The sequence below is a fragment of the Chlamydomonas reinhardtii genome, chromosome 8, assembly GCF_000002595.2.
Source record: "Chlamydomonas reinhardtii strain CC-503 cw92 mt+ chromosome 8, whole genome shotgun sequence".
Lineage (NCBI taxonomy): Eukaryota > Viridiplantae > Chlorophyta > Chlorophyceae > Chlamydomonadales > Chlamydomonadaceae > Chlamydomonas > Chlamydomonas reinhardtii.
In genome coordinates this window covers 3,939,140-3,951,595 of record NC_057011.1, presented here as the reverse complement: position 1 = coordinate 3,951,595, position 12,456 = coordinate 3,939,140, and the positions used below count along the sequence as shown (strand labels likewise).

The following is a 12,456-nucleotide window of genomic DNA, read 5'->3' as shown; positions in this document are numbered from 1 at the left end:
AAGCGTAAATAATCTAATCTCGCGAAAGGACTAACACAACTCACGCAAGACCGCGAACCAGGCTGCAAGGGGCACGTTTAGGATGTTGCAACTCGCCGTTCGGCAAGCCCTAAAATCTAAAAACCGGGCCACGTCGGGCTTCAGGACAGCATGGAGCCTTACGGAAGCCCTGGGGCTAAGCAAGGGCAAGGAGCCTGTCGACGGTGCGTGCCCAGGTCCTTCTGGACGCAAGTCCCCACCTGCCATCTGACGTGTCGCACACGCCCCCCCCCTGTAATGCCATCCTTTCAGTCTATGCCATAGACCCAAAGCTCGTGCTCAATCCTGAAAAGCTCAAGGTGAGACCGAGCGTCACCGAACCTCTGTCAGACGCTGCTGCGTGCTTCGGACACCTAGACTGACAGCCTGCCGGCGCATGCTGCCCTGCACCCGTCAGGTTCTCCCGCGTTCCCCCTACACCCCAACCACCTCGCTATCCGCACATGCGCACATGCGCACCCCTTCAATCCAGCGCCTCCTCATGCACACGCCCGTGATATGTGGGAAATGCTCGTTTCCGTTTCGTTGTCCAACATACCGTGCGCGAAATGTGCCCTCTCACACAACCACTCTTAACACACACGCACACAGGCTGCCGACCTGGACAAGGTGGCGGCGCGCTTCACGGTGTGTCGTGAGCTGCTGCCCAAGCTGAGCAGGGGCGAGCCGGAGCTGGCGGAGATGGATGAGGTGTGTGAGGCGTGTGTGTGTATGTGTGTGTGTGTGCATTGTCGTGTGCGTGTCGTGTGCATGCGTGGGGGAGGGGTGAAACTGCGTGCGTTGGCCACGGGCACGCGCCAGCACCTAGCTGGATACCACGCTGCGTTTTCCTGTCCCCCTTACGCGTACGCCCCTGCTCACGCCACCTGCTGCTCCCCGGTCCCACCGCGCTGCAACACACGCCTCGGGCCAATCGCTCAACCACACGCTGCCCGCCACGCCGCGTCTCGCCGCCGCCACTGCACTGCACCGCTGCACTGCCGCACCTGCAGCCCGGTGCGTGTGCCTTGACATAACGTGCGGGGGCCGGAGGGTCAGGGGTTCCAGGGGTTGTGAGAGGCATGGGTGTGACGCGGAGCAGGCAGGCCGCGTGACGGGGGTTTCCGCCATTGCCAACATGGGGGACAGGGGGCATGGATGCAAGGAGCAGGTCGGCGATGGCTGGATGGCTCTGCTTCCTGCGGCTGAGGGCAGGGAAGGGAAGGGCGCAGGGCGTTTGGGACATGGTGGGCATACCGGGAGCTGTGCTCGTGTGACAAGACGCATTGCCCGGCACGCGCCACACCCGGCCACACAGGCAACGCCTGGTACTTCGGGGAGCGGGCCGAGATCTTTGACTACAAACTGGTGAGGGGCTGAGGGTGGGGCACACGAGGGGCATGGGGCACGCGAGCGTGGTAAGGGAGCAGCGGCGTGGTGCCGCAAGTGGTGCCGCGGTGCCCGGCAGGCCTCGACCTGGCTCGACAGATCTGGAAGTAAGGGATTAGGGTAATGCCCTCCTAAAGCTCTGTACTTTTTAGCATGGGGTAAGAACCTGAGCTTCCTACACCCCCTGCCCACGTGGCTCGCATGGATGCATTGCCGCAATACTGGTGAAGGAATCTGTAGTAGCTTGTTGGAGCGAGGTTGTTAAGAACCCGCCAGGGTCTGTACGTGCTTCCTCTGTTTCTTTGTTGCGACTTCAACGCAATGCTCGCCTCATCTCCTGCATCCTGCCACCCCTCTCCCTGTGCTGTGGCCTGACTTCCAGGTGGGCGAGTTCTCCACCAAGTCAGGTAGGTGCGCGTCAGCGCATGCGGCCTGTGGTCTTCACGCGTTGCCGTTTGCCATGATCTTTACAACAACGCCGCGCCAGACTTGCTCATGTGCCGACATGCTCCTTGCTGCGACCCTGTCAGCCTGTCTACTAACTAGAAATCTGCAAGCAATCAGCCGCAACGCCTACATCACCTGAAATGCCACGCCTTCCTACTCACCAGGCATGCATCGCGCCTCCACCGCATGAACACACCACACCAACACGCAATCGCACGATGCCTCAAACTCAAAGCACCACACGCACGCACGCAGGCTTCGCAGCGCTGGTGCACGCGGACGTGGTGACGCGACTGCGCCAGCCCGACGCCGCCTCCCCCGAGGCTGCGCGCCAGCCGCTGCTCTCCTGGCCCGAGTTCAAGGACCTCCTGAGTGACGCCGTGGACTGGCCGCACCGCCGCATGCCCTTCATATTCGCGGGTGCGTTGGGCGTTGCGTTGCGCGTGTGTGTTGTGTTGACATGCAGTTGCGTGAGTTTAAGAATGTGTGCGCTGCAGAAACACGTGAGGACAAACTCTCATCTACCTACGAACGTCACACACTTGCCCCGCAACCAAGTACTGGCCCCGAGCACATGGGACTCAATTAAGCCTGTCACACGATCCTGAAAATAAGCTTGAAGTGTACATAAACCCTCCGGCCACAGCCGGCAGCACCACGCCAACAGCACAGCTGTGCCCCCTCACCAGCTCCACCCGCCCTAGCATGAGGCTGAGACTCACGCAGCAACCCGCCCACGCCCGAACGCACCCACTGCCGCTGCCGCCTTCTCCACGCGACAACAGCGTCCCCACTGCCGCCGCCTCCACTGCCACCGCCGTCCCCGCACCACCCTACCCCACGCCCACCCCACCCCATACACACAGGCCGTATGGTGGAGTCGCACCTGGCCGCGCTGTACACCCTGGAGCGTGACGGCAAGACCGTGGGCGTGCTCATCTCCAGCGAGACATCCGGAGGCAACGACGACGACGACCGCGACGACTGAGAGCGAGAGCGCCTGGCGGCGACATCGCGGCGTACACACACACACGCCTGCTGAGAGCGCGGCGGCTGAGGCGGCTGACTGGCTACTGGGACTGCGACATGTCTGGCTGTGGTGCTGCTGTAGCGGCAGAGTGTGTAGCCGTAGGCGACGGACTTTAGCCCAGGGCACCGCCGCACTGGTCTGCTGGGCAGGGAGGGCATGCGGGCTCGGGGACTGACTCCGGCTGCATCTCCGCCTGGCTGCGGCATTTGCGGCCGCGCCCCAGCCTGGTATCACCACGAAAGCGGGTGCCCGCTGCGGTCAGAGGCGGGCGCCCGGTCCTGCTAGGCAGCTATTGAGGTGGGCGAGCCCCTGAACTGAAAGGGCGCTTGAAGGACCCTCCCCACGCCGGCAACGCCGCCGCCAGCATGTAACGCCGGGCCTGCCGCCGTTCTGCTTCAGCCCCTTCCGCGGCTCCAGGGTGACACCCGTGCCTCGCGCCGTGCTGCTCCCCCTCCCCCGGCTGCTTCGCCGGCAGCCGCTGCCTCCGCCGCAACCCTAGCATCCCCCCCCGTGCTTTCACTGCCCAAATCCCCCTTCCCCTGCTGTTAAACTCTACTGCAGCAGCTGCAGTGCGCTCCGTCCGCCTCAGCAGCTCCTCAACTCGCCAGCTGCTGCTGCAATGTGCGCCTTTCCCCGCGCACTTCCCCGTGCCGCTCCTTCCGGGGCCTGGGCTCCAGCGCGCCTTACTCCGACGACTTGGCAGCCTTAGCGGCAGCCACCCTGCACACAGGAGCATTCATATGTGTGTATTTAAAGCACTGTAGCAACAGCGCAAGGCGTGCAGGCCAGCCCGGAAGGTCTCTGATGCCCTGCTCACTTGTCGAGGAAGGACGTGTACTTGTAATCGTCGTTAATCATGATGAAGACAGGGAAGAAGAACACGCCCACCATGACCATGGTGCGAATAAACAGCGAGCCCATGCCCATCGGCTCGAACTGTGCAACAATACGAGGGCACGAGAACCTGGTCAGCGAGAATGATTATTGCAGAAGCAATAACGAGCATGCATGCAATGGACATGCGTAGCGCGGTCGCCCGAGAACGCACGTTGTAATTGAGCTTGTTGCTGTTGTCGCCGAAGACGTGGTCCAGGCTGGTGTCCACCTTGGGCTTAGCATAGCCACCCATTCCCCTGCGTAGAGCTAGCTGCGTCTGCTGCTGCGCCTGCGGCTGGACCGAGCGCAGAGCTTGGAGCCCGAGCTGACGGAGGACGCTGGCCATGGCTGCTATTTCACAGTGCTATGTCTGTTTAATAAGGACACACACTTAGCCGGACGAATTAGGCCCTGACAAACAACCGGGCTTGGCCATTCGGCACTACCCCATCGCGGCAACAAGGCGCCCCCTTCCATTTCAGCCCCCCCCCTCCCTGACCCATGCTTCGGCTGCCGAGTCCGTATGTCGTGTGATATTATGGCGCAGTGCAGCGCCCCTCCTGTGCGCGAGGCACCGACCCGGACTGCGGCCTACTAGCAAGAGCCATTTCTCATCCATGCTCTCACCACCATCAACAACCAGCAACAAGGCGCCGGCCCCCGGCGCCGGCTGGCGTGTGCCAAGCGACTCACATAGTATCAGTCGGACGTAGTGCAGGATCAGGAGTGTGGGAATGTTGAGACTAAGGACTTTGGCCCCGCCGCCTTGCGGACACGGGCCGCCACCCCTAGCCACTTTCCGCTCTAGGCCCCTCCTACCTCCGTCCCTGCCGGCACCCACCCTGCACTCTGCCTTTGACCCAGCAGCCTCCGACAATGCCGACGCATGCACCTGGTGTACAGGCGGTGGCCGTCCCCATGTAATAGTGAGGCGGTTGAGCCGGTCTGGTGTCGCTCAGGCTGCGCGGAGCGTTCGTGAACTCCTGCGCTTCTAGCCCTTGCGCGCCCCTGTAATTAGATTTATAGATTTGTACAATGTTTTTGACGGGTCGGGATCAGCCCCAAACCCGTTCTGCCGCAAGCACCACATCGGCCCCGAGTTCCTGGGCAGGCGGGATGCAACCGAACTCAGCAAGGAATGTAGGGCTCGACCTGCATATCGCCTAAAATTCAAATAAATAGTTAACCCGGGTGGTAGCCATGATCAGCCGCGCAGTGTAGGCTCTGGAAGGGTTGAGCTATGGCAAGCCAGGGCACCCTTGCCGAGGCCCTAGGCTGCATCGAGGAGGTCGCGCGGGACCTAGTTTTCTACGAGACTCCTTTGTACAAGCAAGCTACCGAGCAAGCAATCCTCGCAAAGTGCCAAACTTCATTAGAGAAATGCCGCCCGGTCCTCATAGCCAACGCTGAGGCTATTACCAACGCGGACTGGAGGAACATAGCCTCGCTCGTTGGACCACTGGCTCACTGTCTCCTCGTCCCAGCGACTCCCCAGTATACAGCCTCGGCAAAGGCCCGCCACTCCAGCGGTAGGTTTGACCCTGCCTGCTCTTGTCCATATGACCTTGCTCTGTTCTGCAAGTGCCATGGAAGTTGGATCCCGGGGTTTTTGGTTGAGCACCGGTCCGCGAGGAGCGTTGATGTGTTCGGACATCCGGGCGATGGAAGGGCACAAACCCCCACGTTTGCCAGCTTCCAGGACTGCGCGCCGTCTGGGCTTGTTGCTAATGTCACACAAAGTTCTGTCAGCGAGATTTTTCTTCCGGCTGGTTTTGAGAGCCCGCTTTCCCAACTCCACTCCTAACCCGTGCCTGCTCGTGCACGGTCGCCCGCATACGGGCTGCTGCATCTCTCACCCTCCCACTTTCTTCCCTTCCAATTACCTGCCACACACATTACCTACCGCAACCCTTGACACATCGATTACCTGCAACGCTCCACCTCCGCCCGCTTCCTCTGCCCCTGTTTTCCACCCACCCACACAACACAACAGCCTCCGCGGTGGCGGTGCTGGCCTCTCTGTCTTCCACCACCGAGCGTGCCAAAGTCATTCTGACGGCGGCGCTGGAGGCGGGGGTGGTGGACGCGTTCGTGGGCACGCTGCGCCACAGCCTGCGCCACCCCAATCCCGACAGGGTGGTCCGGGCCATGTTGTACAAGGTGTGTGCGTGTGTGCGTGCGTGCGGGCGGGCGCGCGTTTGGGACCGTGTGGGCTGGCTGGGCTGTATGTGTGGTGTGCTTGAGGGCTGTTCATGAACGTACCTGTCAAGGGAACACGGTAAGATTGAAGCCAGCTGGGCCCATGCTTCCCTCGCTTGAACCGGCCCGTCCCGCCCTCCTGCCGCCCTCCTGCCACGCACCGCCGCGCACCGCCGTACACCGCCGTACACCGCCGTACACCGCCGTGCAGATGATCGACACGCTGATGGGTCTGGCCTGCTATGCCAGCCTGGCGCACCAGCAGGTGGGGACTGGAGAGGACACGCGTGTGTTAGGGCTGGAGCTGTAGCTGCGCCGCCGTGTCGCCTGTGTGGCGGGCCCGTGTACGTACGCACGCATGGACGTGTGCGTGAAAGAGCCAGCTCGCTGCGATAGGGCTGGGGAAACAGGCTGGCGCCGGAGGGGAAGGGCCGGGGAGTTGGCGTGAGTTGGAGGGGAACGACACGTTTGCATGACGCAGCACGGGGGCGGCGGCGCTTCCTTTCCCGGCCAACGCGCCCCGGCACCCCATGCAAGCGCCGAGACCGAACCCAATGTCAACTCGACTAGCCTTTGCACTTGCCTCAAACACCACTGCACCACCACCACCACCACCACCACCACCACCACAACTCATTCACAATTTGACCAACACCACCATCTCCCCCTTCGTCCCCCTGGCTACGACTTCACTTCTTAAATATTCATGATTGTAACCCCCCATCCTCCCTTCAAGTTTGGGCTGGTATTTTCAATGCCCCCCCATTCCCTCCCCTCCTGGTCTACCGTCTATCACTTCCCTAACCAACCATGAAGGCAACCCCTCCCTTCCCTCCCCTCCCCTCCCTCCCTCCCTCCCCCTCCTCTCCCCTTCCCCTCCTCCCTCCCTCCCCCCCCGCCAGGTGCTGGTGTCCAAGGACGTGGCGGACGTGTGCTTGGAGCTGCTCACCAGCCCCGCCACCGAGCCCGAGTCCAAGCTGCTGGCCTCAAAGACCCTCTACAACATGCTGGTCACGCCCCCCGGCGGCGTGGTGCAGGCGCTGCGGACCAGCAAGGCACGTGCGGGAGGGATGGGGTGGGGGTTGTAGATTCCAGCCCAAACTAAACAAAATTCAATGCGATAGAGCGAGGAGGGGGGTTGGGGGCGGGGCGTGGGGGGCGTGGGGCGTTGCAAGGATGTTTGGAAAAGCGGTACAGGATGCACTGAAGGCTGGGGGATGCGTGGGGGCGGGGGGGGGGGCCTGGGGTTGGGGTTGGGGTTGGAGAGGGAGGGACTTCGGAGAGTTAAGGGGCCGTGTGCGTTGGGAGGTAGGTGACCGAGCCCCGATGCCCCGGCATCCACTCTACGAGCTCCCCGCAACCGTCCTGGTGCACAATTGCCAGGATTCGCAGTGCAGTGCATCGCAGGGTTTGGGTTTTGGTATCCCAACAACACACACACCTTGTGCTTTTTAACACACATAGATACACATACACACACACACCCTCTCCTTATGCCTAGCTCACACCCACCCACCCATCCACCCACCTTCGCCCACCCGCAGGTGACTGCCCTGAACGCGCAGCTGCAGCAGCTGGCGGCGCTGGTGCCGGACCCGGTGTCGGCGGCCACGTCGGCTCTGGCGGTGGGCGGCGGCGGCGGCCCCACCAAGGCCATCAGCATGCCGCCGCTGCTGGCGGCCATCATGACCTGGGTGTGGTGAGTGGGGGGGGGGGGTGTGGGGGGTGTGTGGGGGATGAGGGGAGGGGGATGGGCTGAAGCTCCATGGCTGCGTGACAACGGCATTTCCAATGGCGGATCCGTCCCCTCCTCAAAGTTATGCGTAGAGCTCGCACTGCATCCCTGGGTTGGGCGGCGACTCCTCGACCATTGGGACCTATTTCGATGGGATTGGGTAGTGGGCATATAACTCCACTTGCTTCTAATTAGTTAATCACGAATGTAACCTCCGCCGCCTGCCCCTTGCTCGCCCTCTGCTGCAAACACCTACTGAATGTAACCGCCTGTTGGTTTAGTTTGGTTTGGGCTGGTATCTACAACCCCTCCCCCTGCCCCTCGCCCTCCCTCTGCTGCAAAGACCTGCTGCAACAACCTGCCAACACCATCTCGTCTTAATGCAGCATGCATGGAACCCTGCCCCTCCTTCTCCCCCCCTACCACCACTTCCTTATCTACCACTTCCTTAACTAGTCATGAATGTAACCCCCTCCCTCCTTGCAGTCTTCAGTGCATCCTGTACCGCTTTTCCAAACATCCTCGCAACCCCCCCTTGCAGGTTCCTGCCCGACTACATCCTGGACCACCTCATTGAGTCTCTCACCTCGCTGCTGGCGCGCGTGGTGGTGCTGGTGTGGCCGCAGGGCTGCCCCGGCATACCCGTGCGCCTGGGGGCGGCGGGAGGGGCGGCGGCGGGCTCGGGCGGAGGGGCGGCAGGCGAGGAGGGCGGGCTGGGCGGCGGCGCGGCAGGCGGCGAGGCGGAGCCGGTGGCGGGTCCGTTGCAGGTGCGGGCGTGTTGTGTGTGTGTGTGTGTGTGTGTGTGTGTGTGTGTGTGTGTGTGTGTGTGTGTGTGTGTGTGTGTGTGTGTGTGTGTGTGTGTGTGTGTGTGTGCCTGTGTGTGTGTGTTGGTGTGTGTGTGTGTGTACATGTGTGTGTGTGTGTGCGTGTGTGTTTGTGTGTGTTTGTGTGTGTTTGTGGTGTGGTGCGGTGTGGTTGCATGTGAGGTACGGTCGTATCAAACTGTCCCTCTCTCCCAACCCTTAGTTTGGCTTGGTTCGGTTTAGTTTGAGCTGGTATATACGACTCCCCCCTGCATCCTGTACCGCTCCCTAAACATCCTTGCAACCGCCCCCCCCCCCACCCTGCCCCCTGCCCCCCTGCCCCCCCCCCGATTCGCAGGCGGCCCAGCAGTCGCTGCCCAACCGCTCGCTGCGCCAGGCGCTCACTAACTGCTTCGCCGCGCTGTGCTGCAGCGCCGTGCCCACAGACCCCAGGTGCGGCGGCGACGGCAGCAGCGACAACGGCGGTGCAGGAGGGGGGGGGGAGAGAGCCGGTCATGGAGAAAGCAAGAGCGGGGGGGGGGGCGGCGGGTGCTTCCACCGTCCCGTGAGAAAGCAAGGGGGGTAGGGGCTTGCCGCGCGTGCGGTGTGTGAAAGCATAGGGGGAGGCGTCCCGATTGCTTGTGTGCGTGCGCTTGGGGTCGGGCGGCCAGAGGTCTAGCGAGGCAGGGGAGGGAGGGGAGCTGGGGCAGGGGTGGACTGGTGCTACAAGGGCATGTGCCCGCAGCTGCCCGCATGTGTTGGCTGCCCTCCCCACACCGCATGCGCCGCCTTTGCAGTGCCTCCCTCCTACAAACACATTGTGCCCTGTGTACCCTCGCTCACACACGCACACCCCCCCGCACAGGCTGGCGCGCTGCCTGCGGGGCAGTCGACTGCCGGGCACGGCGGCGGGGGGGCTGGAGGAGTTTGACGGGGGGCTGGAGCTCCTGGGGGGCAGCCCGGGCCCGGGTGTGTTTGACACGGCGCTGCCGGCACGCCTGGTGCGAGTGCTGTTCGAGGGCCGACCGGACGGAGTGGAGGTGAGGCGGGTGGGAGGCGTGGGGTGGGGTGGGGCGGGGGGCATTCATTCATGTGGAGAACGGGGTGGTTATAACACCAGGAGGGGGGTTGTCGCAACCTCACTGAACCAAGACCGCGAAGGAGTTGGGCGGGGGGGGGTTGCAAAGGTGGTAACAAGGATTGCAACAGGGTAGACAGCGGGCGTAGGGGCAAGCGTGTTGATGAAGGGGGGGGGGTAGAGGTTTACTCCAAAGAAACCAGGGGGGTAGAGGTTTACTCCAAAGAAACCAAGACCCAGAACCATCTGGGGAGCAATGGACGTGAGGGGAGGCGAATGGGTGTGGGGAGAAGGCTGTCGGCTGGACCCAACCGTGCCGGTCAGCGGCGGCAGTTGGGAGGCTTGAGGCCGCGGGCGAGGTGGGCAGGCGCGGCGTTGGGGGCGGTGGCCGCGTGTGGCTGTCCCAAGCACTCCACCGGTTTCAGCCCGGAGCCTCCGAAACCGAAACCGGCCTTTCAACAACACCTCCTGCAGGTCAAGGTGGCCCTTGAGCTCCTAGACGAGCTCTTCGCCGCCGCCGACTCCGCCGCCTCAGCCGCCGGCGCAGCCGGCGGCGGCGCAGCCGCCGCCCACCCCTCCTACATCGGCGGCGCCGGTGGCGGCGGCGGCGGCGGCGCCAACCCCAACGAGGGCCTTGCTGACCTGCTTGCCGAGGATTGTTTGTCTGCGGGTCTGTTGCGAGCCATGAGCGATCTGGCGGTGTTTCCGGCCATGCGCACGGAAGTGGGGCTGCAGGGCCTGTCCGCCTACGTCAGGTGAGGGCGGGGGGTTACATTCATGATTATTTAAGATGTGAAGGCGTTAGGGGGGGTGTTAACTCTGAATTAGTAGGAGTAATAGTAAGGAAACAGTAGCGGGGGGTAGAATGGGGGAGGGAATGGGGGAGGGCTTTGGGGTGGTCTTCACCATTCCCCGGTACGAAACCCGTGCGGACGTGGGGTGGGGTGGGGGTACTTCACTCGTGGGGGCTGGAGGGGCGGGAGGGGATGGGAAGATGTGGGGTGGGGGCTGGAAGAGTGGAGGTGGGAGGGGAGGGGAGCGGTGGCGGGATGGAATGCGATGGGCGGCGAAGAATGGGCGGGGAAGAGTGTGATTCAAGCGGGAGGGAGGGAGCGGGCCGTGATTCCTGTGAAGGACGGATTGCCTGGGGCAGGGCCGTAGGGGTATCACCTTATCACCTTGCTTTCCACCGCCAGACCAACTCGGGAGCCCATGTCACCCCACCCCGTCTCTCTCAGGCTGTCCTCCAAGCTGGTCAAACGCGCCGCCGCCTCCACCGCCGGCCTGACTCCCGGCACGCCCGGCGGCCTGGCGGCGCGGCTGCGCGACAGCGGCGTCCCCGCCTCGGTCGCCTACATCGCCTTCTGGCCGGGTGGCAAACTGAACCTCAAGCTGGAGGCGCTCATGGTGGGCGTGGAGGGGGGTGGGAGGGCTGGAGGGTTGGAGGGTTAGCGAGGGTCAGCGAGGGAGGGGTGGTGGCGTGCATGGCTAGTTATGAAGAGCCGTTTTTGGAGGGTTGCAAGGATGTTTGGAAAAGGATGCACTGAAGACTGCAGAGGGGGGTGGTGGTGTAGATACCAGCCCGAACTAAACCGACGATGTTGACAATTCGTTCTTGGCGGAGGGGGTTAGCCCAAACAAGGAACCACAAGATTGTGTGCCGTCCACCACTTCCTTAACTAGTCGCGAATGCAACCCCCAACCCCGCACACACACACACGCACACGCTCACACAGGCGCTGCACGAGCTGGTGCAGCTGGATGTGGCCGCTGCGGAGGCGGTGGTGGCGCTGCCCAACTTCGCGGTGGCGCTGGTGAACACGCTGCTGGGCGGAGACCCGGAGACCAGGAAGCCGGTAGGGGGGGGGGAGGGGGAGGGAGAGGGGAGGGGGAGGGAGAGGGGAGGGGGGAGGGAGGGAGGGAGGGGGGGGAGGAGGGGGAGGGGGAATGGGAGGAGGGAGTAGCCATCCCGGAAAGTCAGGTTGATTGGGTTGAGAGGAGAGGTGGAAGGCAGCCGGTTTTGTTTTGGGGGGGGGGGGCGGAGGCTGGGAGGGGCTGGAAAGGGGTTGGCGCGAGTGCGGGTATGTGGGGTGCTGGCAGCGGCCACAGGCCGTGTGTCGGTCAGCAAACGTGCCTTGCAAACGTGCCGTACAGCTCACGTACCTTTCCTCCCGTTCCTTGCGTGCGCGTGACGCATGCCCCCCTCCTCCATTCCATTGCCAACACTCCCCGCGGACGCAGCCCAAGAAGTCGGGCGGTAGCAAGAAGAAGGGCGGCGGCGGCGGCGGTGGCGGCGGTAGCGGCGGCGGCGGCGGCCGTGGCGGGGAGATGAACGCGGGTGTGGAGGGCGGGCGCTCCCTGCGAGACCAGATCCAGGACGCCTCGCTGGATGTGCTGTCGGTGGTGCTGGACGTGTCGCGCGAGAGCGACAAGGTGCGCGGCTGGGCGGCTGGGGGTTGCATTCATGATTAGATTAGTGGAGGTAGCCGTTCATATGGGTGTGTCTATCTGGGGGTTAGCCGTCCATGCTGGGGTCGGGGGTTGGGTGTGTGCGTAGACAGGTAGGGGGTGTCGCGGGACCGTAGCCGGCAGGCGGTGGGGCATGCGGCTGGGTTGCTGGGGTGCGGACCTCTTTGGCCCTCCTCGGCCCTCGTTCAGCACTCCCGCCATGGACGTGTCCCCGGGTCTATGCACTGCTGTCTACCTCGCTACACATGTCTGTACTCATCTGTGCAACCCCCTCTCTCCCCTCCCCGCCCCCCCCCCCTCCCCATCCCTTAACCCCGCTCAGGTGTGGCAGTTCCTGTTGGAGAGCGGCCTGCTGTCACGGCTGCTTCAGCACCTGCCCGCCTTCCCCATGGCGCCCGGGCTGACGGCGGAG

At 63.4% G+C, this 12,456-nt stretch overlaps 3 protein-coding genes across 3 annotated transcripts in view; 2 read left to right on the top strand and 1 right to left on the bottom strand.

Moving 5' to 3' along the window:
* The first annotated feature begins 12 nt into the window (after positions 1 to 12).
* CHLRE_08g378601v5 (uncharacterized protein) lies at positions 13 to 1,808 on the top strand. The gene is made up of 6 exons (XM_043065220.1): positions 13 to 203; positions 292 to 338; positions 631 to 729; positions 848 to 1,035; positions 1,337 to 1,386; positions 1,790 to 1,808. The coding sequence occupies exons 1-5, from the start codon at positions 83 to 85 to the stop codon at positions 1,374 to 1,376; spliced, it is 495 nt and encodes a 164-aa protein (XP_042922221.1). The 5' UTR covers positions 13 to 82; the 3' UTR covers positions 1,377 to 1,386; positions 1,790 to 1,808.
* A 2-nt stretch (positions 1,809 to 1,810) lies between these two features.
* On the bottom strand, positions 1,811 to 4,162 carry CHLRE_08g378550v5 (uncharacterized protein). Its single transcript, XM_001694311.2, has 3 exons — positions 3,933 to 4,162; positions 3,702 to 3,820; positions 1,811 to 3,604 (listed from the first exon to the last, which is right to left on the bottom strand). The coding sequence occupies exons 1-3, from the start codon at positions 4,011 to 4,013 to the stop codon at positions 3,568 to 3,570; spliced, it is 237 nt and encodes a 78-aa protein (XP_001694363.2). The 5' UTR covers positions 4,014 to 4,162; the 3' UTR covers positions 1,811 to 3,567.
* An 800-nt stretch (positions 4,163 to 4,962) lies between these two features.
* Positions 4,963 to 12,456, top strand: part of CHLRE_08g378500v5 (uncharacterized protein) — a 12,666-nt gene continuing 5,172 nt past the window's right edge. Inside the window, exons 1-13 of the mRNA XM_043065219.1 lie at positions 4,963 to 5,289; positions 5,754 to 5,920; positions 6,171 to 6,224; positions 6,862 to 7,014; positions 7,504 to 7,658; positions 8,236 to 8,461; positions 8,856 to 8,950; positions 9,363 to 9,537; positions 10,050 to 10,330; positions 10,814 to 10,982; positions 11,312 to 11,431; positions 11,817 to 12,008; positions 12,367 to 12,450. Of these exons, the coding sequence (XP_042922220.1) occupies positions 5,001 to 5,289; positions 5,754 to 5,920; positions 6,171 to 6,224; positions 6,862 to 7,014; positions 7,504 to 7,658; positions 8,236 to 8,461; positions 8,856 to 8,950; positions 9,363 to 9,537; positions 10,050 to 10,330; positions 10,814 to 10,982; positions 11,312 to 11,431; positions 11,817 to 12,008; positions 12,367 to 12,450 (2,160 nt within the window). The 5' untranslated portion in view covers positions 4,963 to 5,000. The remainder of the gene's footprint in view (positions 5,290 to 5,753; positions 5,921 to 6,170; positions 6,225 to 6,861; positions 7,015 to 7,503; positions 7,659 to 8,235; positions 8,462 to 8,855; positions 8,951 to 9,362; positions 9,538 to 10,049; positions 10,331 to 10,813; positions 10,983 to 11,311; positions 11,432 to 11,816; positions 12,009 to 12,366; positions 12,451 to 12,456) is intronic.

Excerpts from the sequence above, each read along its gene's own strand:
- CHLRE_08g378601v5 (XM_043065220.1), top strand. The coding sequence starts at position 83 with ATGTTGCAACTCGCCGTTCGGCAAGCCCTAAAATCTAAAAACCGGGCC. Across the intron at positions 339-630 it reads TCAATCCTGAAAAGCTCAAG|GCTGCCGACCTGGACAAGGT; the intron begins GTGAGACCGAGC and ends ACACGCACACAG. Across the intron at positions 730-847 it reads AGCTGGCGGAGATGGATGAG|CTGGATACCACGCTGCGTTT; the intron begins GTGTGTGAGGCG and ends GCCAGCACCTAG.
- CHLRE_08g378550v5 (XM_001694311.2), bottom strand. The coding sequence starts at position 4,013 with ATGGGTGGCTATGCTAAGCCCAAGGTGGACACCAGCCTGGACCACGTC. Across the intron at positions 3,821-3,932 it reads GCAACAAGCTCAATTACAAC|TTCGAGCCGATGGGCATGGG; the intron begins GTGCGTTCTCGG and ends ATTGTTGCACAG. Across the intron at positions 3,605-3,701 it reads TACACGTCCTTCCTCGACAA|GGTGGCTGCCGCTAAGGCTG; the intron begins GTGAGCAGGGCA and ends TCCTGTGTGCAG.